The following is a 26,306-nucleotide window of genomic DNA, read 5'->3' as shown; positions in this document are numbered from 1 at the left end:
TAAGTCAAGCATGGTGACTTCCACAGCAAACCCAATAGCTTACATTAGTGCTCACTCTCAGCCACTGTGGTTCTAAGCACTAGACACACAAGAACCCAGCAGTCTACGTTTTACCTCAGATGCACTCTAGACGGAAGACATTTTACCTGTCTGGTCAGCATGAAGCCAGAGGATGCATGGGTTAGGGAACTTGAGAGGGCCCCCCAGTGGACCACCGCCTTCCTCTGCATGTTGACGATGAAGAAATTCACTGTGAGAGATTCCTGTTTCTTCAAACACTTGTAAGCTCCTAGGTGGTTTAAAATAGGAGGTGGGGTGGGAAACTCATTAGGAAATATTCATTCTCAACTGGAATAAGGAGAAAGACTATCTCACAGAAAGCCTCATTTGTCAACTTCATGCATAAATTCCCAAACCAAGATGTTCCAGCTTTATTCTAATCCCAAAGCTATTCAAAAAGGCACCTAAACTCTGGGTGAGAAATAACACTGTTCTTTTAAAAACACATTCTAGAATTAGTTAAACGGGTTCAGAAATAACAGGTTTCCTCTATACAAACAGAAGGAGACTCACTTTCAAGTGAGCAGTAAAAGCTTGTTTGGGACACTCTGTACAAGCCAGCAAGTCTGGTCTCGCTGGAGCACCTTTCCCACAGTACCAAGGCATGCCGCACATCCAGCTCAGCCACTTTCCTTTTCAATATGTCTAAAATTAATCAAGAATGCTCCTGGCTAATTCAGTACACTCTCCTGGAACAAAGACTGTCGAGGACAGAGCCCACACACCCATTCTTAAGCCGACGTCCATGTCTGTGTGCATTCTGTTATATTACACACCAGGTAACTGAGCTCCCAAAGCCACATTCTCCACTCAGGTGACTGCGACTTATCAGCTGGAAAGTGATCTTTTCCTTCCTGACCCACTTCTGTTTCCTGAAACCCCAACAGCAGAGTGAGACCCCTTGTCTTTCAATATCCATGGCCACTCAGAGCATCTGTGAGGAAAGACCTAACAGCACCTCACTTATTTACATGAAGAAAACAGACTCCACCCGAGAGAGCTGATAAAAGGTCCCCATCTTCCCTACGGGAGAGACACTGGAGCTCTTGCTTGGAACCTACTGATTCTTCCTGAGGCACAGTTCTCAGGCAGCCCAGGGGAAGCCATAAGAAGTAAAGATCTGATTAGGGAAGAGAGGAAGCAAAGACAGGCTCTAAAGTTACAGCATGCATGCACAACTGTAAACTGAATTTCACTAGTCCCTGAGTTGAAAAAACATGGAAATCGGATTCGAATAAAGTATGCGGAGTCAGGTGGGATGACAGATGCCTGATTCCAAGCAATGTCATACAAATACAGGAAGAACAGGAGTCAAGGCCATCCTCAGCCAAGCCAATCAGGACTCCATGAGATACTGTCTCAACAACAGAAAAAAAAGTGTGCCTACTTAGTACAAACAGCATTTCCCTTAGAATATCACTTCCCAGAGGGATAGTGCCTTCAATGAGGAGAAAAACACTTGGAATGGAGTGTGGCCCTCCAAGTACACCTCTGTGTGAAAAAGACCTTTCTCTTTAATGTAAAATTTCATTGGAACAGGGCACAATAGGGTGAGGGATTCTTAAATGGCTCTTCGAAAGCTCTTCCAATGGAAAAGTATAAGAAACAGCGGTATTAAAACATCTTTTGAGAAAAAAAAAATCTTTTGAGTAGAGTATTTTATAAGCCCCCAGCACCAATGTTACCAGAACAGTGATACGTGTAGCTATCACACAGTAAATCCTTAGATGGTCTCCTGTGCCAAACACTCCCAACACTGCAGAACATAGGAAGTTCCAATTCCAAACAACTCTCAAGAAGCACGTGAGGCGTTCATTCACCACCTCTCTTCTCTACAACCAAGTTTCCATGTGCAAAGGTGAGCTGACCTATGAGACAGCTTATAAACTCCACCTCCCACTGGGAAAGCTGCTGGGACACAACCCAGCATTGCACAATCACTTATGAAACTCAAGTCACAATGTAAACGGATTGCATGCCAGAAAAATTTTATATGAAAACTGTTATACAAGCAAAGATCAAATAGAAAATGAAGCAAGATTACATAGGCCCTGGGGAAAAACAATATTGTACTATGCCTTTAAAATGTAACAACAAAGTAGGGTGCAGCTGTTGATTGAGGGAGTTGGACTGAGGCAGGGCCTAAGTTAGGGCCCCCAAGCCCACTGACTAAAACAACAGCTCTCCACTATTACCAAGCCTCTCTACCACCCCAGTTAGCCAAACACTTTACTGTCTCCCAGCTCGAAAGGAACTCCGGGGTAATGGAGGACGCAGGCTTTCTTACCTGGCCACTTTGCGTTTGTCATGTGGGTGTAGTTTGGCAGCCATTTCTGGGTCCACCTGGCTTAGCCGTTTATGGAGTTCATGGCCATCCTCCTTCTCAAGCTCTACTTTCCGGTCAACTCCTTTCCTGGTGCCCATCTCCTGGGGCTAGTACATGAAGATTTAGAATAAATTTAATCCAACTATTCAATAAACATTGAGACTATAAATGAGCCAGGCGTCCTACTAAGCCTTAGAAATAAAGAACAGAGATGGTTCTGAAGATCTTACCATCCAGTGAGGGACAGCTCATAAACCAAAAATTCCAATATACTGTGTAAGTACTGTGAGGCCATAATAAACAAAGGAAGGGCGGCTTCCCTTGGAGGGAAGTACTTTGTTACCCTGCTTGATCATTTTAACTGGGCTACCTTGTCTATTTGAACATATCCAGGAATGTAGTCTACCCTCCCCAAGGAGGACCAAAGAGTGGACCAGAACTGCCCGCACATTTATTACATTTGCAAAGTCTCGCCCTACACAGTAGCACCTCCATAAGAAAGGTCAGTGTTGGACATCTCTGACATACACACTGTGCTGGCAGCCAGGAAATGCTGAGTCAGACTGATGTACTGCTAACTTACACAGGGATGCTAATTAATCCACACAGAGCTTTTTTCCCACACACAACCCCTACCCTAAGGCCAGCTTGGAGGAGTACACTCACATACGGAGGTGGCATTTGTTCAGAATATTAAGTAGGAAAATTACAGCTGCTGACTGTAAGAAACAGGTAAGAGTCAACTTTCCTCCCACTACAATTATTTGGCATGAAAAAAATGGGAACCATTTCTCTAGTGAGTTACAAGTAAACTAGACTTACCTTGGTATTCACAAGAACTTTCCAGAGCAGAGATTCAATGTAATAATTGGTTCCTCCCACAACAATAGGAATTTTGTCTCGAGCAAAAATATCTTCAATGTAAACATTAAGGAAGTTATTTAATATCAATAAGAGAATCCTGACTCACGTGGGAAGAACAGTATTAGCAAGAAATCACAAAGGCCAGCATGTGGATGCACACCTCGGGCCTCCACCCATGTATGCTTATGTGCACATGCACACACATGTGCACATACTCACACTAACAAGCACACACCGCACACACACACACACACACACACACACACACACACACACACACACATCTAAAAAGGAAAACCAGGGAGGGAAGGAGGGAAGGAGGGAGGGGCAAACAGAGGGGCTGAAAAGCCGACTCAGTAGTTAAGAACATTGACAGCTCTTCCAGAGGACTGGGTTTAATTCCCATCACCCACATGTGGCTCCCAACCATCTGCAACCCCAGCCCCAGGGAACCCAATGTCTTCTGACCTCCTCAGGCACCAGCCACACATGGGGTACAGACTTAAATGCAAGCAAAGCAGTCATATGACACATAAAATGGTTAATATTTTTAATAAGGAATCACATTTGTTTGGAGAGCTGAGGCTCGAAGGGGAAAAGCAGAGGAAGCGGTGCTCCTTCAGTGTCTCCTGTAATCCCCTGCAGTCATTTTAACTAGACCTGGGAGGACTGACTTCCGCAAACCAGACACGGGATCTGAGGATGCGGCTGAAGTGTGGCTGCTTAGCATGCAGAAGGCCTCGGTTTCATTCCCAGCACCACATAAACTGGACATGGTGGCATATATCTGTAATCCCAGCACTCAGGAAGTAGAGGCAGGAGGATCAGAAGTTCAAGGTCAGCCTGGGGATATATGAGTCCTTGTCTCAAAACAACAACAACAAAACAAAAAACAAGAGGGGGCTGGAGAGATGGATCAGTGGCCAAGAGTGCTGGCTGCTCCTGCAGAGGACCACGTTCAGTTGCTAACACCCACATGGCAGCTCACAATCACCTGTAACTCCAGTTCCAGGGGATCCAATGCCCTTATCTGTCTTCCACTAGCACCAGGCATGCCCATGTGCACAAACATACATGTAGGCAAAGCATTTATACACATAAAATAAAATAAATCCTTTTGAAAATTTAAAAACAGAAACAAAACACCACCAGACATAATGCACAATGGTACCTGGTTCTAGAAATGTTTTGTTGCTCTTCCAAATAAGGCAAGGATGCTCACCAAGGTGACAGACACCCAGTGTGCGACTTGGCCTTCTAAGATGAAGCACAGGCTGATTCCCTGCACCATGGTTCTCAGAGTCAGACTCTACCATTACTGAGCTGGAGTTCAGAGTTCAGCCACCGAGACCTCACCAGACTTCAACTTCCAGGGCTCCACTCCTGGGCAGGTTACTCAACCTATCTGGGCTTCAGTTCCTCACCTGTGAACCCCAGAGTGCTTAGGGACGTTAACTGTAACCGTGTGCAGAGAGCCTCCCTGAAAACTAGCAAGTACTCAGTTACCGCAGCCACTACTGGTCTTACAGCTCTGCTTCTTGGGATTCTCTTTAGAGTCCCTTGAGCAAATTACTTGCTTTAACTAGGGTTTTGCTTATTTAAAAAGAAAGATGACTTGCAATGTGCAAACAATCATTTCCTCACTCCTTCCTGCCAGCGTTCCCACCAGACTCCTTCTCACTGGGAGAATGTGAAGGAAGACACTACCAACAAAGGATCAGAGAGAGCTGGCCCAGGCACAACAGCCTAAAGCCCCAGCACTCCAGAGGCTGAGGCAGGAGAATTCCGTAAGTTCAGCCTATGCTGCATAATGAGTACAGGACCAGCCAGGGCTATATAGACCTTACCTCAAAAACAGACAGGGGCTAGCAAGATGGTTGGGTAGGTAATGGTGCAGGACACCAAGCCTGCTGACCTAAATATGGGCCAACTTTGAACTCCCCACCTTCCTGCACTGCCTTGAGTGCTGGGATTCTGGAGCTTGTTAAGATACTCTCTGTTTGACATTGTGATTTTACATTTATGCACTTAACCAAACTTCACAAATCCAGCCTAGAGCAAGCAGATCTGATGAAGTCGTCCTCTGCTGTTCTGTCGTTGGGAAACATTAAACACTCTACTTTATGTCAGTTCTTTATGTATAATCCAACGGTCTTATAGCAAGACATCATATTTGGTAATAGGTATTAATCTACAAAGGGCTTTCATATATATTATCTCATCTGATACAACAACCCTGCAAAGTAGGTAGACCTGAAATTATTATCTGCATTTTAATCTGCCCATTTGACAGGCAAAAACATTATCTCGCTGTCTGGATTTGCATGCCCATGATTAGCAAGAAGGACAAACCTTTTCCATGTTTATCTCCATATCTGTACTTGCTCCTATGTGAATTACAGACAAGGCCCTGTAAGTATTTTCATATTCACAAGAGAGTCAGTCCTTCATGTATTAAGACCATTAGTCACTTGTTCCTTAAGTTATAAATATTTCCTCCCAAATTTATAATATATTCTGTTTGTCCAAAGCTGGCTTCAGACTGCTGTGAAACCAGTGGCCTTACCCTCCATTCCTAGGTGCTGGGATTACAGGTGTGCACCACCACACCAAGCAGTTTTGCTTTTTTAACTTTTATAATAACAACACTGGCAAAAACAGACATGTATCCTATAGTTTCCAACATTTATATTGTTTATAAAATTCTTCCATGTCGATTGATGCATGTGGCTACAATTTATTCATTTTCACTGTTACAAAGAACTTCTATGCCAGATGTGGTGGCGCACGCCTTTAATCCCAGCACTCAGGAGGCAGAGGCAGGCGGATCTCTGAGTTCCAGGTTTACAGGGTGAGTTCCAGGACAGCCAGGGCTACCCAGAGAAACTTGGTCTCGGGGAAAAAAAAACCAAAAACCCTAACTCCCCCCACCCACACACACACAAAACAAAATAAAAAAGAAACAAACAAAAACAAAGACAAAAGACAAGAAGACCTTCTATGAGCAAAGCAAATTCTGTACATTCTTCTAAGAGTGAGAATTTGGGGGTTTAGTGCTACGAAGTGCAAAAGTGAGATGCACAGCTAAGAAAAACCTCCTGAGCAAGAGTGTCCGTAGAACATATGCCCAGGTGTTCTGGTTCACAGGCCTTTTATTTTTTGAGAGCAGCTTTCTATTGCAGGCTTGCCTACAACTTCTTATGCTGCCATGACCTTGAAGCTTCCGATCCTCTTGCTTCCCTGAGGCTAGCCTGGTCTACAGATCAAATTCCAGGACAACCAGCGCAACACAGAGAAACCCTATCTTGAAAAACCAGAAGTAAAGATAAAGCCCAAGCATACTTTAAAATAAAAAATCAAGTAACTTCTTAATCAACTGCATGTTCTATTTGTTTCAAGTTTCACAAATGTACATATATATGTATATATGTAAAATTCACCTGGAATCTCTAATGTTTTATGAAATAAAACTCATATGAGAAGACTTAATTGTACTTTCTTCTAAAACAACTGTGCCAAGAATAATTATAATTCCATTCATTCTTTTTTTTTTCAAAACAGGGTCTTTCTATGTAGCCCTGGCTGTCCTGGAATTTGCTATGTAGACCAGGCTGACCCCAAACTCAGGAGAGATCCATCTGCTTCTGCTTCTCCAGGTGCTAATAAAGAGGTGTGCCACCATCCAGGGCTTCCATTCATTCTTTACCATTCTGAAATGCATGAGACAAATGTATATATTCATTTATACTGCATTTCCTATTCTGTTTCAGGTTTTCTTTGTGTGGTTTGTGTGTGTGTGTGTGTGTGTGTGTGTGTGTTTCTGTGTCTGAATGTCTGTGGGGTGCACTTTTGGGAATCAGTTTTCTTCTTTTCTACTCTGGGATCTGGTGATCAAACTTGGGCCATCACATCTATGTGGCAAGTGCTTTTATCCACTGAGCGGTCTCCCCGGCCCCTCTGTTAAAAACTCACCTAGTATTTTATAACTGCTATTGCCAATGAACCCTCAACTTAATGGTTCAAGATTCTTCCTGTTATGGGGGATTGAACCTAGGACCTCATTCATTCATACTGATCAAGTTCACGGACAACTGGCTTCACCCCCAGTGGTTACTACAACTTTTCAATGTTTGTTTTAATAGCTAGCAGTTCAGATATTAAAGACGATCTGAATTTTAAAGTATAAAGCAGGCCTCTCACAGCACTCATTTTTTCATTTTGTCTTTTATATTTTTGATATGGGCTCACCACGTATCCCAGGCTGGTACTGAATGCACAATCCTCCTGCCTCGGCTTCTCTTAGAGCTAAAACGATAGGTATAAGCCCCTTCACCAAGTTCTTTTCCTCAAAAATGTCTTGATCTTATCCAGAACTATTTTTCCCAATCCTTTCCTACTCAACAATCCCTTTGAAGTTTTCAGTGACTTCATTATCATTATAAATTTATAATATCATATCTCCACTTACAGAGCAGAGAAACAGAAGCTCAGTGGTGTAAGTAAGTGCTTTACCCAGGAAAAACAACATGGTCAAAAGAGGTAATTTTAGAATTAGAACATAGGTTTTCTATTTCTAAATCAGTGTCACTGTCATAAAATGTTTTTTTCTAAATATCCTTAGGAATCATATGTAGGCTGGTGGAATGCCCAATGGGCAAAAGCACTTGTCCAGCAAGCCTGATGACGTGAGTTCAGTCCCCAGGAGACCACGTGGAAAGCCAGATGTGGTATACACAACTATAATCCCAGCACTCACATTTCAAAATAGGAGACAGAAAGAGGAGAATCCCTTGGAAGCTCATCACGGGTCAGACAGCCTGGAGTACACAGAATGGCAGACACAACAGAGACCTTGCCTCAACAAGGCAATAGGAGAGGGATGACTCCAAAAGTTGCACTCTGACCTGTACACATAGACATGGCACACATACGATAATAAAAACACATAAACTTTAAAAGAAAGACCCATGCAGACCTCTTGTGATAGTGCAAACCGTAACTTAGGAGATCTGGAGTAGAGCCCAAGAGTCAGCATTTCTAATGAGTTCCGAGGGAAGCTGCCTACTGGGAGTAGGTGCCCTTGCTTAGAAGAAGAGGCCACTAGAAGCCCACCACGCCTGGGTGCTCTTCTCCGTAAGGATATCAGTGCAGTTGCTCTGTTCTTGAAGTCCACCACCGTGTAGCTGGTCACAAGGGGATCCACAAAGCTGATCATGTGGTGCTGGCACATCTTCTGCTCTTGGGCAGAAACCTTATTGGTGATGATGTCTAGCCCTTCATAGACCTGTGAGAAAGAAAATGACTGTGAGAAAGTCATCAGCCTCCACAAAATACGCACTCGATGAGTAGAAGTGACTGTCTATTTCTTCCTGCAGCCAAATACTTGGCTGACCCCAAGCAACAGGTCTAGCTTTGTCTGGGAGCCCAGCCAGAGGTACAAAAGCTAAGTCATAGAAAGAAGAAAGCTAGCTCGCTTTCACACTGTAGTTGTTAGCCTGACTTCCAGATCAAGGAGGTATGTAAATTCATGCCAGGAGAAGGAACTCCACTCTAGGCTTCAACCTGAAGCATTTAGAAATGAATCGCTTCTTTATTTATTCTACCTATCACAGGTCTCCAGAAAAGGGAACATTCTGTATTGTTCATAACTATTCCAAAAGGCTCAGCAGTTCTTGGATTTAAGGGGCTCTAAGTTTTTAGGATCCATATAAGACAGATTCCATCTTATGAAGTGGCCAATGTATGAAGACACATAAGACACACATCTTCCCACTGCCTTGTAGAGACATCATGATGTGCCCAGTGACTGCTCAGGTCAGCACTTACAGTCTAAATACCACGAGCAATAGCCTGCGTGCAAGCTCTTGATCTGCCAATTCAACTACAAAGTCCAAGTGTTCTTTGTCTGAACACAAGGTCTCAGATGGAGACCAGATTTCAAAATACTAGTTTGCGAACAGGAATAAATGTTTGGGATGAAGTGTTCTCTCTGTAATCACTGATTCTGAAGGAGCACTGAACCGACAAATAGCAAGTTCCACAAGGCTCTAAAAGCGTTTTCTATCTCACATTTCCCTTTACTTACACAAGTGTCAAGTGAGTAGAGGGCGGTGCTATGGTTACAAGGAAGAGCCCTGGCGCCATGCTGCCTCCGGTCAATCCCTGGCTCTGCCACTTACCAGTTTTCATTCTTGGAGTGCACAGGCACTAACTTCTCTGAACCTCAATCCCTCATAAGTGCAGTGGAGATAATAACACTAACTCAGAGGGTTGCAAGGCTTAAATTACTTAATCCATATAAAACGTACTTTGTTTTTACCTGGCACTCGCTAAGCACTGTGAGGGGGGTCTTTATATCTGTATCACTCCACTCACTACCCCTACTTTTCTATCAGCCACTTAAAGGGCTAACCTTCCATCCTGGGATCTGCCTTTAGGTATATATTCTAGAGCTGTGGTTCTCAACTTTCCTAATGCTGTACCCCCCTAATGTTGTGGTGATCCCCAACCATAAAATTATTTTCATCGCTACTTCACAACTCTAATTTTGCTACTGTTATGAATCATAATGTAAATATCTGATACGGTCTTAGGTGGCCCCTGTGAAAGGGCTGTTTGATGACCCAGGGGTTGATCATCACTGTTCTAGAGTCCCTTAAGATGGCAAGGTTGAAAAAGCAAACACAGTCAGATGTGGTGGCACACACCTTCAATCCCAGCACTTTGGAGGCAGAGGCAGGCAGATCTCTGAGTTCGAGGCCAGCCTAGTCTACAAGGGTGAGTTTAAAGATAGCCAGAGCTACACACAGCCTGAAACTATAGCTACACATAGTTTTGAAACTCTGTCTCAAAAATCCAAAGTAGAAAAGCATACATGTAATTGTAGGTAGCCCCAGAAGGCCCATGTTATTACAAACAGAACTGCCTAACATACAAATGTCAGAAATCAGGAAAAATTAAATCACAGTTTAACTTGCATTCATAGAGTTAAAAACTATAACATAAAAGATTAAAAAAAATTCAACCACTTATACATATTGTTATCTTTAAGTGATTTGTTAATCCTTTGCCTCCTATAGCATCAGCTTCATCAGGACAGGACATAAAGATGTGGGTGAGCTGATGGTGGTGGCACTCACTTGCAGTCCGAGTGCTCGAGAGGCTGAGGCTGAGGCGCAGAGATCACATGTTCAAGGCCAGTCTGCACTGCATGGAGAGCTTCTGTGTCAAAGCAACAAAACTAAAAGAATGCATGAAATGACACGTGTCACTTAAAGTCTGCATCAGGTGGCTTCTTATGTGATGATCACAGAATACACTTCTACAGACTAGGTCTGCTACAGTGTCACTGGGTGATTAAATCGTATTGTACAGTGTTCTATACCCAGTCACTGCGTTACTGTACGTGACTGTCACATACTATTTGTGACTGAAAATGGGAGAAGGGCAGACCTGCAACACTGGCCAAGCTTCCCAAACTAAAACTTGGTGACAGACATGGGAATTTAACCTACTATTTTCGGTCTCCATCTCTCTGTATCTCTTTATCTCTGTGTCTGTCTGTCTGTCTGTCTGTCTGTCTGTCTGTCTCACTCACTCACTCCGTGTGAGTATGCACGTGTGTACATGGTGGGGAACAGTCTTAGATTGGAGGGTAGAGTTGGGAGAAGAACAGGACAGCTCAGTGGGTAAATGGCACTGGCCACCACGCCTGACAACAACCTGAATTTGATCCTTGGACCTCATCCTCCATCTCCTACCAGTTGTCCCCTGACCTTCACATGAAAGCCACGGCCTGTGCACCAACCCCCACACTAAAAAACAAATCTTAAATAGCGCTGGGAACCCCATGCTTGCTTAACATGCACAAAGTCCTGGGTTCAGTCACACTGCAGAGCATGGGAAGGAACGCATGGTGACATATGCTTGTAATCTCCATACTGAGGTGGAGGCCAGAGGGTCAGAAACTCAAGATCAGCCTGACTGCATAGAGAGTTCTAGGCCACCTTGGGCTGAATTAAACCTTATCTCATAATTACTTAAATCCCAGACAAGGTCTCACTGTGCAGTCCTGGTTAGCCTTAATCTCACAGATCACCTACCCCTACCTCCCAACTGCTGAAATTTCAGGTCTGTGCCACCATGCCCAGCTTATTTATTTATTTGTTTGTTTGTTTGTTTGTTTATCTGTTTGTTTATTTAAAGCCTCAGGTAAGGCTGGAAGTGTAACTTAGAACAGGGTATTTGTCTAACAAGTGAAAGGCATCCTAAATTGTATTCTTAGCACCACAAGAAACAAATAAGAAAAATAAGGCTGGGTAGTGGTGGTGTACGCCTTTTACCTAGCCCTTGGGAGGCAGAGGCAGGTGGATCTCTGTGAGTTCAGAGCCATCCTGATCTACAAAGCGAGTTCCAGAACAGCCAGGACTGTTACAGAGAAACCCTGTTTCAAAAACAACAAAACAAAACAAAGCAACAACAGAGAGAGAGGAGAGAGAGAGAGAGAGAGAGAGAGAAAGAAGAAGAAGAGGAGGAGGAGGAGAGGAGGAAGAGGAGGAGGAAGAAGAAAAAGGAGGAGAAGGAGAAGAAGAAGTACAGAAAAGAAAATGCTAACAAGGATGTAAAGAAACTGAAACTTTTGGGGACACTTAGAAATTTAAGACGGTATGTACATCCCAGAACAGGGCGAAGACTCCGGCTCTGGGCCGGCTCTGCAGCACCTAATTGATATCACTGACATCACCATGGTCTCTAGGTTGACCTTACAGACGCTTTCATACTGCATGTTGCTGTTGTTGTTGGTTGGAAACAGCCTACTCGGGTCCAGTATCATTCAGTGTGTGCAAGGGGGGAGCAAAGGATGTGTCTTGGGGAGACATATACTCAGGAGTCGATTCCTTTACTGCATATTGGAATCTTCCATCTGGACAACCAATTTGACAACCAACTCCATCAGCCAAACAATAGTTGCACTATGGTAAATCCACCATCTAACCCTTCACCCACCATGCCTAACCTATCTCTCCTTGGACTCTCCTCCCCATTTCTCTACCAAGCCCTCTGCACAGCACCTGTCTCTCAGTCTGTTCAGTGGAAGTGACATGAGGAAAGCCTTCATAGATTTCTCCTTCAAGCTCTACCACACCTTTTCAGCGATAAGGAAGGCTGAGACAATATGGCCTTTTCTCCACTCAGCACTGCAAGTCTCCACACCCAGGTCCCCCTGCAGACTGAAGACAACATTAAGAAAGACCTGGAAAGCAGCCTCTCCCACTGCAAGGACTCTGCCTCCATCTACCAGGCCCCAAAGGCTTTCACATCCAAAGGCATCGCCCACAATCTCTCAGCTCTTCACAGTCTAGACCTGGCCACAAAGGACACTTCTGTGAGTGTTCCTCATATGTACAGTAGCAGCCCCAAATCCCCAGGCAATGACAGTGGTGGCAGCTAGGAGCTTGTCAGCACCAACCACAAGATCCGACAGCTGCCAGACAGCTTGTCTCAAACACCCATTTGTCCTTCTTGATGCCATCTATATGCCAAGTGGAAGAAAATATTGGTAACAAAACACGGAGTCTTTTCACTTAAAAATCTCCACAGGAAAAGTTCTCATGACGAGTAATAAGATGTCTGAAGCCAGGCATGCAGCGCACATCTATAATCTTAGCACATAAGAATTGGAAGGAAAAAGGTCACAAGTTTAGGCCAGTCCTACATAGCAAGACCCTGCCCCAAAAGACAAAAATAAGCCAGGTGTGGTGGCACGTGTCTTTAAATGCAGTTTGGTCTATGCCTGGGTTCCAGGCCAGACAAGACTTTATTATGAAACCCTGCCTCAAAAAGTAAACTGAGGAGGAGGAGAAGGAAAGAAGAAACAACACCACAAAGGTCCCATGGTCCTCTGACATGGCCCTGAAAGTCAAGACAAGATGGCAGCAGCTCCTCTACGCCTGGGCTTTACGATCCCCAGACGGAAGCTGAACTGCCATTAGGAACATGAAACAGGCTCTCAGCCCACTGCTTCCGAAACCACTATGAAGCTGAGAAGTCCATGTTCTAGCCTAGTCTCCTTGCCATCCCTGTACCAAAGTGAAGAGCAGACAGGACACGTGAGTCATGGAGGGCTCAGAGTTCTCTGACTTATGATCTCACCCTGCACAGGCTGACAGACAACCTACAGGCAACACCAGACCATGCCGAGCCAACCAAGACAGGTGCAGGGGCAGCTGCGGCCTTCGCTACTCTGTGGCCTGTCGATGGCTGATCTCTGAGGTCTAACAGTCCTTCCCCTCCCTGCTCTGGGGGACTAGCAACACAAGTTCTCTGTGTGTTCATGAGGCTAGAGTTCAATTCGGGGCCTGAGCCCTTGGGGGGGGGGAGGGCGCTGAGGGCAAGTCCCACTGCCCATGCCTCTTTCAGTTCCAACTCTGCTGTCTCTCTAGGCTCACCCCCAGATATCTCCTGCCTCAAATATCCTATGTCCTCCACTGAAGGGCTCCCTCAGGGTCTGACGAAAGGACCTGTTCCCTTCTCTCTGGCCCTGTTATACTTGCTAAACCACGTTTTTGTAGCTTTGGTTAAAGTTCATCAGCCTCTACAAATAAAACCTGATAGACCGATATAGATTATGAAAAAAAAAAAAAAATGGTAGCGCCAAGGTCTGGAGAGATGGCTCAGCAGTTAAGAGCACTTGTTGCTCTTGCAGAGGACCTGGGTTCAATCTCAGGAGCCACAGGACAGCTCACAACCAACTGTGGTTCCAGTTCCAGGGGATCCAATTTATCCAGCTGTATGGACACAGATGATACATTTTATGGGTATATATTCTTTGTTAAAATCAGCTGTAGAGCTAAAAAGTAAAAACGAGGTTGGATGGATGGCTCAGTGGTTAAGAGCATATGATGCTCTTGCAAAAGACCTGAGTTCAATTCCCAGCACTCACACTAGATGGCTTACGACATATTATAATTCTAGAACCAGGGAAGACTGACACCTTCTTCTGGCCTCTCTGGGCACCACACTCATGTTATACACAGACATACATGCAGGCAAAACAGCCATACATGTAAACATAAATAAACAAACAGCAAAACCACAAGAATAAGCTACTATTGGTTTGCATCAGAGATAAATATTCAAATACACCTAAAGGAGTTGAGGGCACAGCTCAATGGGGAGCAAGCACATGTCTAGAACATCCTGGGTTCAGTCCTTAGTACTGCAGAGAGAAAAACAGAAACAACAATAAAAAATAACAAAACCTAGGAACAAATCATTATGTAAAATGTTACTTTGGGCCCAGGTTTAGGTGATAGCCATATCTCAAATGCCACAGTCATGCTTAGAATGTTATCATGTATTTATTATTTATGTCTAGGACATTCAGCTTAGACCTACCGTGGCTGAATGCCTTGCACATCCCCTCATATATAGCTCCCGTTAGCTCCAGTGCTTCCACTCAGAACAGGCAGTCTGGGAGCTGGACGAGCTAAAAAGAAATCTTTCAAAGACAACAAGCCACTCGGCTCCATTTCCCTGCTCCCAAGGGAGCCTGTGATGGAGCACACAGAAATGGCTGTGAGGAAGATCAGCTGGCAGAGTGCTGGCCCAGCACACATGAGGTCATGAGTTGACTCCCAACACTACATAAACTGAGTCTGGTGGTGCACGCCTGTCCTGACAGCACTAACAGACGGACCAGAAGTTCAAGGTCATCCTAGGCCACATAAGGAATTCAAAGCCTGCCTGGGTTAGAGACCCTGTCTGAAAAAGAAAAAGAAGGTGATTACAAGCTATGCTCTGTATGTCATATTTTAACAATAATAAGAAAACGTGAGTTTCTTTGTGATGTCTGGAATGTCCTCAAAAGTTTAGAGTTTTAGGGGGACAGCCGGCTCAGCAGGTAAAAGTGCTTGCTGCCTGATGGCGACAGTTCCATCACTAGACCCACACGATGAAAGGGGAGAACACTCCCCAGGCCGTCCCGTCACCTACACACACTGTGGTACACACAAACAGGCGTGGGTGCACACTAGATCAAGGTTTAAAAACACTTGGAAATTAGAGGTTTAAGTCAGTCAATTATCTAACCTAATTGACTTGTCCCAGCACACATTCACTAAGAGCCCAGTACACATCAGGCATTCTGTCAGCTGTCAGGCATGCAAAGAAGGTTAAGAGTTCCTGCTGGGCATGGTGGAACCAGCTGTGATCCCAACTACATTTGGGAGGCTGAGGCATCATGGCCACATGTTCAAGACCAGCCTGGACAACTTAAGACTCCGAATCAAAATAAACCTGGAAAGGGAGGGAGGGAGGGAGGGAGGGAGGGAGGAGGGAGGGAGGAGGGGGGAGGGAGGAAAGAAAAGTGAGATGAGGATATAGTCAGTGGTCCAATGCTTGCCTAGATGCTTAATGCTCCCTACAAAAAAAAGATTCCTGCTCTCATTGAGGCCAAGTTAGTCATGCTTACAAGAGACAGCTACAAATGCCTGTAAGAACAGAGCAAGCACCATAAACATTGAAAAAAGCTGGTTACAATGGTGCGCATCTATAATCCTAGTACTTGGGATACAGAGGTAGAGGGATCTTGAGTTGGAAGCCAGCCTAGGCATATACTAAAATCGTCTTAATAAAAAAAAAAAAAAAAAAAACCACAAAAACAAACCAACCTTGGGAGGCTAAGGCATGAGGAGGACTGCTGTGAACAAGACTAGCCTGGATTACATAGTGAAGTCTAGGACAGCCTGGGCTGAAGAGTACTGTGTTTCAAAAATAAACAGCATGTTTAGGGCTGGAGAGATGGCGCCACAGCTAAGAGCACTCGCTCTGCAATCATGAGGGTCCTGCTCTCAGGGCAGCAACAAGATCGCTGCGGCTCACTAGTTCCCAGCCTCGCCAAGAAAGCAAGATGGGTTCAGGGAGAGACTCTGACAAGAAAAGAAAAGGCAGAGTGACAGAGGACACCTGTGCCAACTACTAGCCATGATGGGAACATCACAGGCACCTGCACGAGGCATACATGGATGCAAGTATAATACACAGTGAACAGTTTTTACTGTTTTTGAGATATCAAGTTTGTGTCATGTAGTATTCCCTAAATACCACATCAAAACCATCAAACATTCAGCCAGGCAGTAGTGTTGCACACCTTTAATCTCAGTACTCAAGAGGCAGAGGCAGTCAGCTGTCTGTGAGTTCAAGGCCAGCTTAGTCTGCAGAGTGAGTTTGAGGACATCCAGGGCTACACAGAGAAACCCTGTCCCAAAAACAAAACAAGAACAAAATCAAGCATTTAACATTGAACTGAATTTTATAGGGGGAGTACATCTTTGTCTTGCCTATTTGGTGGTTTATTTCTAAAGTGAAATTTTTTCAGGAAAAGGCCAGAAAGCTTAAGAAAGCTGACCTCTCTAAATGAGCAGAGCTGAGCGCCCAAAGGTGCTAATACGGGTAGGGAAACTCTAACAGAAATGAGGGAAGCAGATGAACTGGGAAGGAGTAGCTCTTAAGTGGGAGCCATGCTGTCCACCAGGGGACAGTTGGTAATTGTCCCAAACACACTGAGAGTGCTCCCGCCTATGGACCAGATATGCTGAAAAAATAAGTAAGTAAATCAAAACATGATAACCAGAAGAGTCTTTTGGCCCCTTCAACAAAGGATTACCTGCCCCAAGGTCAACAGTCCTTGAATGGGAGATCCTGTCCAGTAAATCTCCCTGAGAATCTCTTCCCAGATCTTGAGGGATCCATTTAAAGCTACCATCCTCTAAGGCTGTCATTCTGTAGGATGCACCTACAGCTGTGGCGACAAGCAGCCCTGGCACTAGGCACTCTGGAGCTCCGACTTACCTAGCTAGGTGGCTCTGACACCACAGCGTCCACAGTTAGAGGACAGGCTTCTCCCTAAGTTGCTTCTTTACATCCAAGTTATTGGCCCTTCATGACTTCATTTCATTCCCACGCCACGTCAGATCCTGCGGTCCTCCAACCACATTCTTCCCTCCCTGGAAAACCACGGCCTCCCTCGGTTTACAGACAACTACCACCACCCTTCTCTGCTCGCCGCCCCACCTTCAAGTGCTCCCTGGATGTCACTGAGGTCACAAGGAACCTGCCTGCCAAATGTAACACTGCTCACTCAACTTTCAAAACAAGTTCTGGAAAAAGTAGCAATCTGCTACTGCTGAGCACTCCGATTCAGAAACTGCTCTCCTCTGGGCTCCGACAGCACCACTCTCTCCAGGTTTAATTCTCAGTTCACTAGCCCTTCCTCAGTCTCCTTTACTGAGGCAAGCCACTGATCTATTAGTGATGTCTACCACGGGAACACTACTGACAATGGCAGTCTTTACAGCATGTGCCTGCCACTTCACCAGTCTCTTTGGATACCATGGCTTCTACAGTTGTCTTTATGCTGACGAGTCCCAAGCCTGGATCTGCAATCCAGATCTTCCTTGTGGTGCCAGACCTGAACATGGAACTGAACTTTCCATCTCAATGAACGCTGCCTGCAGTACAATGAAGGGGTCAACACTACAGGGCTCTGCCTGCCTGACAGGGCTCTGGCTCCACCAGACAAGAGCTCAGTTATTTAACCCACTGTGCCCCGGACTCTCCACTTACAAAGTAAAGGGGATCTTAACCCTACCCTCCGAGAGTTCCTGCAGCAATTAAATGATTCACATAAACAAAAGCACACGAGTAGGGCCTTCCTTTCCTTTCAAGGCAGTCAAGAAATGTTAGCTAGCTAGTATTATCTGGAGCCTGTCTTCCTCATTGGTCACCATCGTCACCTCCAAACAGGCACCTGAAACCTGGCATGCCGCAAAATGAACTTATTATCTCCCCCTGTGCTTGTCTGAGTAAACCACCTAGGTAATAAACCAAAAACCTTAAAGGGTTCCTGGTACCTCAGTTTCCCTCTCATTCCCTCTCTCCCTCAACTTTCGTCCATGCCAGTTTTTATGTCTTTTTATTTACGTTTTTCTGAGACAGAGTCTCACTGTGTAGCCCTAGCTGTCCTGGGACACTATGTAGACCAGGTTAGCCTCAAATTTACCGAGATCCACCTGCCTCTGCCTCCTAAGTGCTGGGATTAAAGCTGTGTGCCACCACACCCAACTCAGGTTAATTTAAATATTATCTCAACAGGACAGTGAGATGGCTGGGTGGGGAAAGATCTTCACCACCAAGCCTCGTAACCTGCCTTTGAATCCCAGAACCAACACGATAAAGGGAGAGGAGAGACTTCCAGCCAGGCATCCTCTGCCCTCCGCATGTACATCCTGGCACAAGCACACCCGCACACTCAGACATATACACCAACACACAAAAACCAACACGATAAAAATCTCACCGTTCATCACCTCATTTCCTACTGTCATTACAAACCGTGATCTGCATGACTTCTCTAGACTATTCTATCAGCTGCCTCACTGATTCTGACCTTCAAAGTATAATCTCTCCAACAGAGGTTCACATTGCATTTTTCTACAAAGAAAATCAGATTTCATCCGGCCCCAAACTCCATAAAACATGTCCCTGTGAGAGCTGAGCTCTCCCCAAGTCCTCCCCTCTCATCTCCCACAGAACCCTGCATTTCCCACTCTGACAGAACTTACTGTATACAACTCCAGAAGTTTCATCTCCCCACTTCGATCTTTCTGAGGAAGAAACTGTCTATGTCCCTGCAGCCCCAGGTCACCACAGCCATGTTGCTATAATCCCCGATCGACACAAATCAGCTCTGTGCTCTGGCTAAGTCACTTCTCCCTGGAGCCTCATGTTTCTCATATCTGACCGCTTTAACAGTCTAAGTTTCAGGGATGGGCTGGGGGGGTGAACACATGTAGATGAAACAAAGGAGAAAAATTATTTTAACGAATATGACACTAGAAAAATTTGTTTTGTTTTATAAGATAGGGTTTCACTATGTCGCCTTGACTGGCTTGGTGCTCCCTCTGTGGGTCAGGCGATCATCTTCCAGTGTGTGGCTATCCTCTTGCACGGGAGTCACCAACACTGGGATTACAGGTTTAGGCTAGATTTTCCTTTTATCAAATTCAACTAAGCAGATGCTCAGCAGTGAAAGGGCTGATCTCTCCCAGCTAACTTTACTTTCTTAAAAAGTTAACTTTTTCAATTTACAACTTCTCTTGGTTAAAAAGAATGAGTGTGCTACAGAATCATGGCAATTAGGCCTTTTAGCTTTATTAAGCAAAAATTCAGCTGAAGGGCTTGCTCAGCCGTTAAAAGCAAGCACTGCTCTAGCAGAGGACCCGAATTCAGTTCCCAGCACCCATAATAAGTGGCTCACTGTAACTCCATCTGTAATTCCAGTCCCAGGGGATCCAACACCCTCTTCTGGCCTTCATGGGTACACACACTCAGGTGTGCACAAGTACACATCATTAAAAAAAAAATCTTTTTTCAATTCGGTGCTGTCATGCTAAATGACTTGTGTGCCAGCGGCGGAGAGGTTCAGGCCAGGCTGGTGGCCTACATCTGACGTCTTCAGTGTTAACTGAGCACTGCACTAACTGGAAGAGCATGGCGGGCGAGTGAGGGAAGGCAGCTGTGTGTACAGGATAAAGGAGAAGACTGTCAGCTTGCAATTCGGGCTCTTTACCCAGATGGAGCCTTCAACTCGCAGGTTAAGTATCTAATTTTTATTTTCCCTTAAGTTTCCTCATCAGTAAAGTGAGGATAATGAGCACATCTACATTCTTTCCTGAGTATTCTGATAATTAGTTAATATACGTGAAGTGTTTAGAACAGTGCCAGCAGACGGTAAGTACTACATTAACTGCATGACATTATATTTAATATATTTAATTACTAGTGATTAAACATGATTGTCCTTGGCTCTTGGAGGTGAGTCCTTGGCAAGTGTTTGAAAGAAGAGAACCACACTATACCAGAGCTAACGTGTAAGTGGTCTAAAAGTGCTGGGAGTCAGGACAACTTCACAAGTTGCTTTTCTTCTTTCACCCACCGTGTGGTCCTCAGGCTTGGCAGCAACTCCATGGCTCGGAACAAGACTATTCTAAACAGATTCCTGGGCCCTTCTTTTGGCTAGCAGACTATTCAAATACTGATCCCCGAGGAAATGGAATTTCCCCAGGAATCCCATACTGGGAGAGGGAAAAGGTTGAACGCTGGGGTCACCAGATGAGGAGATGCATTCCTAGGAAGACATTTCAGAGTTCTGATGGCAGCACCATACCTTGACTAGAATGGAGGTGGAGATGGGCAGCTGTCACTGGACTCCATTCTTTATCTGTTCCTCTTCCCATTGTGGCCACATTGCATAACTCTGCTTTCCTTGCTTTTCGCTATGCTTGTCTGTCTAACTGACCTACTAAAGATGGGTGCCAGCCACCGGGCAGTGGTGGTACATTCTTTTAATCTCAGCACTCAGGAGGCAGATGCAGGAGGATCTCTGTGAGTTCAAGGTCAGCCTGGTCTATATAGAGTGTTCCAGGCTTCAAAGAAAGACTCTGTCTCAAAAAATAAACAAACAAAAGACAGGTGGTTAAACCCAACTATTAGGGCTGTCAGGGCCCAGGCTCTGTCTGACCCTCACAGCTCCAATAACAAAAGGGGCTTTAGACCCTGGGACAATGTATGACCCGAGAGTCTCTTAACAAAATACTGACAACTGCTGTTCTAACCCAGCACATTTGCCCATCCTAACATACCCAAAGAGGAAGCTCAGACCCAAAGAGTCATGACTTGTCCAAAATCATACCTATATATAGTAGCAGGGCTGAGAGTAAAACCCAGCTTTCCAGGAAAACAAACGTGTCTGTCTGCCAGGTAAAAGGAAGACCTCAGAGTAACAACAAACTGCAGCTTAGGAAAGGATACCGGCTTTGAGGTTTGCCATCAACAGATGCTAGGATACTAGCTAAATGCTGTAACCAATAGCAGTGCTCTTGACACTCCCAAGTGACCCTAACGTGCAGGAAAGGTTGAAAACCACAGTCAAGTGCTATGCTGGACTGTGAGATGTAAACAAGGAAAGAGGAGGGCTGGGGAAACGGCTCCGTGAATACAGCACACAAGCACAAGGAACAGAGTTTTCCAGAGCTCACAGAAAGCGCAGAAGTGTGCAGCAAAGACAGGTTCCTGGGCAAGCTTGCTAGCTAGAGAAGCCAGAATTGGCAAGCTTGAGGTTCAGCAGACAACCTTGACTCGTAAGTAAAGAGGAATGAAGAGACCCGACATCAACTTTGGGCCTCCAAACAACCCACACATATGAACACACATCCACACTACCACACACATGCAAAAGAAGAAAAAGAAAGAAATGAAAGAAACAGGCAGGGCTGGAGAGATGGACTCAGCGGTTAAGAGCACTGGCTGCTCTTCCAAAGGTCCTGAGTTCAATTCCCAGCAACCACATGGTGGCTCACAACCATCTATAATGAGATCTGGTGCCCTCTTCTGGCCTGCAGGCATACATGCAGGCAGAACACTGTATATGTAATAAATAAATAAATCTTTAAAAAAAAAAGAAAGAAAGAAAGAAAGAAACAGGCAAAGAGAAGAGAGGGGAGAGGGTGGGGGAGGGGAAGAGAATTTATAAAGAAGGGCTTCATGGTCATCTGCAATCGCCTACAAGAATGTGTAGGGAACCTTGTGGTGGTCTGAATAGGAATGGCCCCCATAGGCTCATATATGTGAATGCTTGGCCATTAGTGGCACTTCTTGCCAGGGATTAGGAGGTGTGGCCTTGTTGGAGTAGGTGTGGCTTTGTTGAAGGAAGCATGCTGTTGGGGGTGGGCTCTGGGGCTTCAAATGCTCAAGCCAGGCCCAGTGTCTCTCTCTTTCTGTCTGTGTCTGTTTGCCTCCCTCCTTCCCTCTCTCTCTTCCTGCTGCCCGAGGGTTCTGAGGTAGAACTCTCAGCCCCTTTTCTAGCACACCATGTCTGTCTGTGTGCTGCCATGCTTGCCACCATGATGATGGACTAAACCTCTATACTGTAAGCCAGCCCCAATTCAATGTTTTCCTTTAGAAGAGTTGCTATGGCCGAGCGGTGGTGGCGCATGCCTTTAATCCCAGCACTCGGGAGGCAGAGCCAGGCAGACCTCTGTGAGTTCGAGGCCAGCCTGGTCTACAGAACGAATCTGGGACTCCTGTCTCGAAAGCCCTCCCCCCAAAACAAGAGTAGCTATTGAAGCTCACTATGTAGTACAGGCTGGTCCAAATTCAAATGGATCCTTCTATGGAAGCCTGCAAAATGCTGGGATTACAGATATGAGTCGCCTGTAAATTCCACCACTTCAGAGAAGCATAAACTTCAGACGTGAATTATTTTTAAAAGAATGCTAATCTACAATAATATGCAAATTATAAGTTTGTATGACCAAAAAATGGGGGTGGGAGCACATGACTAAAAAACTAGTACCCAAGCCGGGCGTGGTGGCGCACGCCTTTATCCAGCACTCGGAGGCAGAGCCAGCGGATCTCTGTGAGTTCGAGGCCAGCCTGGCTACAAGTGAGCTCCAGGAAGGCGCAAAGCTACACAGAGAAACCCTGTCTCGAAAAAAAAAAAAAAAAAAACTAGTACCCAAGACAACACACCTATGGAAGTGTGCACACTCTAAGGAAGTTCCCCTATGCAGTGTTACAGCTCTGAGAGGAAGGTTCCCCTATGGAAGTGTCACAGCTCTGAAGGGAGAGGTTCCCCTATGGAAGTGTCACAGCTCTGAAGGGAGAGGTTCCCCTATGGAAGTGTTACAGCTCTGAGAGGAGAGGTTCCCTATGGAAGTGTTACAGCTCTGAAGGGAGAGGTTCCTGGCAGTCGGGAGCCAAGGAATCCCACAAAGTCACACCACACAACAAACCTCACACAAGAGATTTATTAGAAAAGAAAAACACAGGAGGGTGGCTGCCTCCGCCCCAGCAAGCAGCAGGAACTGAGCAGAAGACAGGCTTATAGAGGGTCTTTGGGGGGTAGTTTTCGAGGCTGGAGATTTCCAGGGTGAGGATTGGTGAGATTTCACGCTCAGGGATTGGTGGGGTTTGGTAAGTTTTTTTCACCCTGAAGTGAGCAAGGACCTCTCCCCTACATCAGCTCTAGAGAAGGGGAAGTGGAAGGAATAAGGAGGTCGGGACTTGGCTATATAGTCAGCTTGAAGCTTGCCTGAGCTGCGTGAGACCCTATCTCAAAATAAAAAAACACCACACACACACACACACACACACACACACACACACAACCAACAACACCAACAGCAATGGCAACAAAACAACAAAATACCAAGCATAATACTCGGAAAGGTCTCACCAATCAATAAACATACAAATGAAAACCATTCTACAGAAATGAACACAACAAATAAGAAAAGAATATTCAAAGGCAGAGAAATACAAAAGGCCAATCAATATACCCTTGAAAAGACAACTGATGCCACTAGAAAAAGGAGGAGGAGGAAGAGGAGGAGGGGGAAGGTGGCAGGCAGGCAGGCTACTTGGTTATCAGACTAACGAGAAGGAAAGACAGGTAATATAATACTGGATTATGGGGCGGGGGGACACATACCACTGATACAAACTTCCTTAAAAAAAACAAAAACATAATGTAATACATGCAGCTCAACAACAAAAAGACAAACAACCCAATTTAAAAATAAACAACCAATGGTCAGAGAGATGGCTCAGAGGTTAAGAGCACTGACTGCTCTTCCAGGTCCTGAGTAACTCAAATAAATAAATAAATAAATAAATAAATAAATAAATAAATAAATAAATAATAAATAAATAAATAAGCAAGCAAGCAAGCAACATAAAGCTGCCTGAGGGAGGTTCATGCTTCTAAGTACAGCACTACCCGACTGAGACAGGAGGAGACCTACAACTTTGAGACCAGCCTGGGCTACATAGTTAGCCAGCCTCGGCTACATAATTAGTTTAAAGACAGCCTAAGTCTACATATAGAGACCCTGGCTCAAATTAAAAATGAAAAAGTAAGTAAGTAAGTAGATAAATAAATGAGTGAGTGAGTAAAGTGAGCCGAGGGGCTCCAGTTCAGCGGTACAGCACTTGCCTGGCATATATGAGACCATGAGTCTCCCCTACACTGGAGGGGAGAGTTACCAGATTTTTCGGAGTTTGGAGGCAGGGCTGGGGGCTGTAGTTCAGTGCCTGAGTGCTCACCTAGCATGGGCTCCATCTCCACCTCTGGGAAAAAGGTCAACAAAACCACCAAGAGTCATTAGGGAACTGTACACCAAAACTAAAATTAGATACTACTTTCATAAGCATTAGAATGGCTTTTTAAATTTCATTTTTAATTTATTTAGCGGCAGGGAAGGGCATGCCCATGCCGTGTTGCTATGTGGAGGTTAGAAAACAACTTTCCTAAGTCAGTTTTCGCCTTCCACCAAGTGTTTGTTTTTGTTTTTTTGTTTTCCGAGACAGGGTTTCTCTGTGTAGTTTTGCACCTTTCCTGGAACTCGCTTTGTAGACCAGGCTGGCCTCGAACTCACAGAGATCCGCCTGCCTCTGCCTCCCGAGTGCTGGGCTTAAAGGTGTGCGCCACCACCGCCCGGCTCTTCCACCAAGTGTGCCTGGGGTCAAACTCAGGTTGTCAGAAAATGTCTTAACCACTGAGCCATCTAGTTGAACCCAGAATGTCTCCAAGTCTTTTTTCTTTCTTTTTTTGAGACTATGTAACTCTGGATGTCCTATAACTCACAATGTAAACCAGGTTGGCCTCAAACTCAGAGATCGACCTGCCTCTGCCTCCCAAGTGCTGGGATTAAAGGTGTGAACCACTACAACCAGCTTTAAAATAAAAATAAAAAATATATATCAAGTATTAGAGAAGATATGGAGAAACCGGCATCCTGGTACACTATTGGTGGAAATGTAAAATTGATGTGGTCACGTGGTCATATTGGTTAGGAAGTTCCTCAAAGTTAAACACATAATTACCACATGACTTAGCAATGCTAGGTATATATCCAAATAATTGAGGGGGATAATCAAAAAGGGTACCCAAACTCATGAACATGCGTACTCATTGCAATACTGTTTCTAACAGCCCAAAGGGCCAATGCCCATCAGGTCAGCGCACTTGTCTGTGGCCTAGCGTGCTCAGCCCTAGCACCTACACATGGTGAGCACCATAGAAGGCAGACACAGACTTACATATTTAACTGGTTAGACTGACAAGGGAAGGGAAGGCTGACTGAAGCTCCTGGCTGCTGGGCAGGGAAACGGTGAAGCTGCTTAATGGGGACTGGGATATTTTTCTAGGGTGAGACTGTTTTGCAGCCAGATAGAAGTATTAGCTATATAACACTGTTAATTATGCCACAGAATTGCTCATTTCATGTGGAATTTAAATAACCTCAATTTAAAAACAACCCAACAGCATCCTCCTTAGGTCCAGGACTGCCATGGCACATGTAGGACCCATTACCACACACACAAATCCCAGAACACTCTGGAAACCCAGGACAGACTACAGACCCGCGATAATCCACCCATTACAAATGTCCGTCATAACTAGGACAGGACTGGGGTGGGGACTGGGTGTGGTGGGGAACACCTGAATACCAGTATTTGGGAAGCTGAAGCAGGAGGATGACAGCTCAGGGCTAGCATATGCACTTGCACACAGGCTTGCATGATTGTGCTCGCTCACACACACACACACACACACACACACACTCAGGGAAAAGCAAAGGGAGCTTACTACTAAATTCTGTGGCTAAAATAAAACTCCACAGCACTGTAGTTGGGAACTTTGGTTCCCACAGGAATAACTGCTGAGACTACTTTTCAGGTTATAAGTTACATTAAAATGCAAATATATTACAGACAATAAGAAGGTGATTGCTGTTTACTGGGTTTTCCCACTCTCTCCCTTCCTTTCTTTCTAAAATAGGGTCTCATGTAGCCCAGGCTAGCCTCAAATTCACTAGGTAGTCAAGGTTGATCTGGAACTCCTGATTCTTCTGTCTTTAGCTCTACAGTGGTGGAGTTACAGGCATGTGCCACCACATCTGGTTTATTGTGGTCCTGGGGATGGAACCCAGAG

General features: G+C 45.1%; 1 protein-coding gene across 2 annotated transcripts in view; it reads right to left on the bottom strand.

Annotated features, from left to right (window-relative positions):
- Trit1 (tRNA isopentenyltransferase 1) overlaps positions 1–26,306 on the bottom strand; it is a 47,040-nt gene that overhangs the window by 8,076 nt on the left and 12,658 nt on the right. For both annotated transcript variants that reach the window (XR_003732869.2, XM_028854480.2), the window contains exons 2-5: positions 8,394–8,534; positions 3,209–3,307; positions 2,348–2,493; positions 147–289 (exon numbers count right to left, since the gene is read on the bottom strand). Coding sequence is in view for 1 of the 2 variants with exons in the window: in XM_028854480.2 (XP_028710313.1) it covers positions 147–289; positions 2,348–2,493; positions 3,209–3,307; positions 8,394–8,534 (529 nt within the window). In the remaining variant the exon portion in view is untranslated. The remainder of the gene's footprint in view (positions 1–146; positions 290–2,347; positions 2,494–3,208; positions 3,308–8,393; positions 8,535–26,306) is intronic.

Source organism: Peromyscus leucopus, chromosome 2 (genome assembly GCF_004664715.2).
Source record: "Peromyscus leucopus breed LL Stock chromosome 2, UCI_PerLeu_2.1, whole genome shotgun sequence".
Taxonomy (NCBI): Eukaryota; Metazoa; Chordata; class Mammalia; order Rodentia; family Cricetidae; genus Peromyscus; species Peromyscus leucopus.
This window is presented reverse-complemented; position numbering and strand designations above follow the sequence as displayed.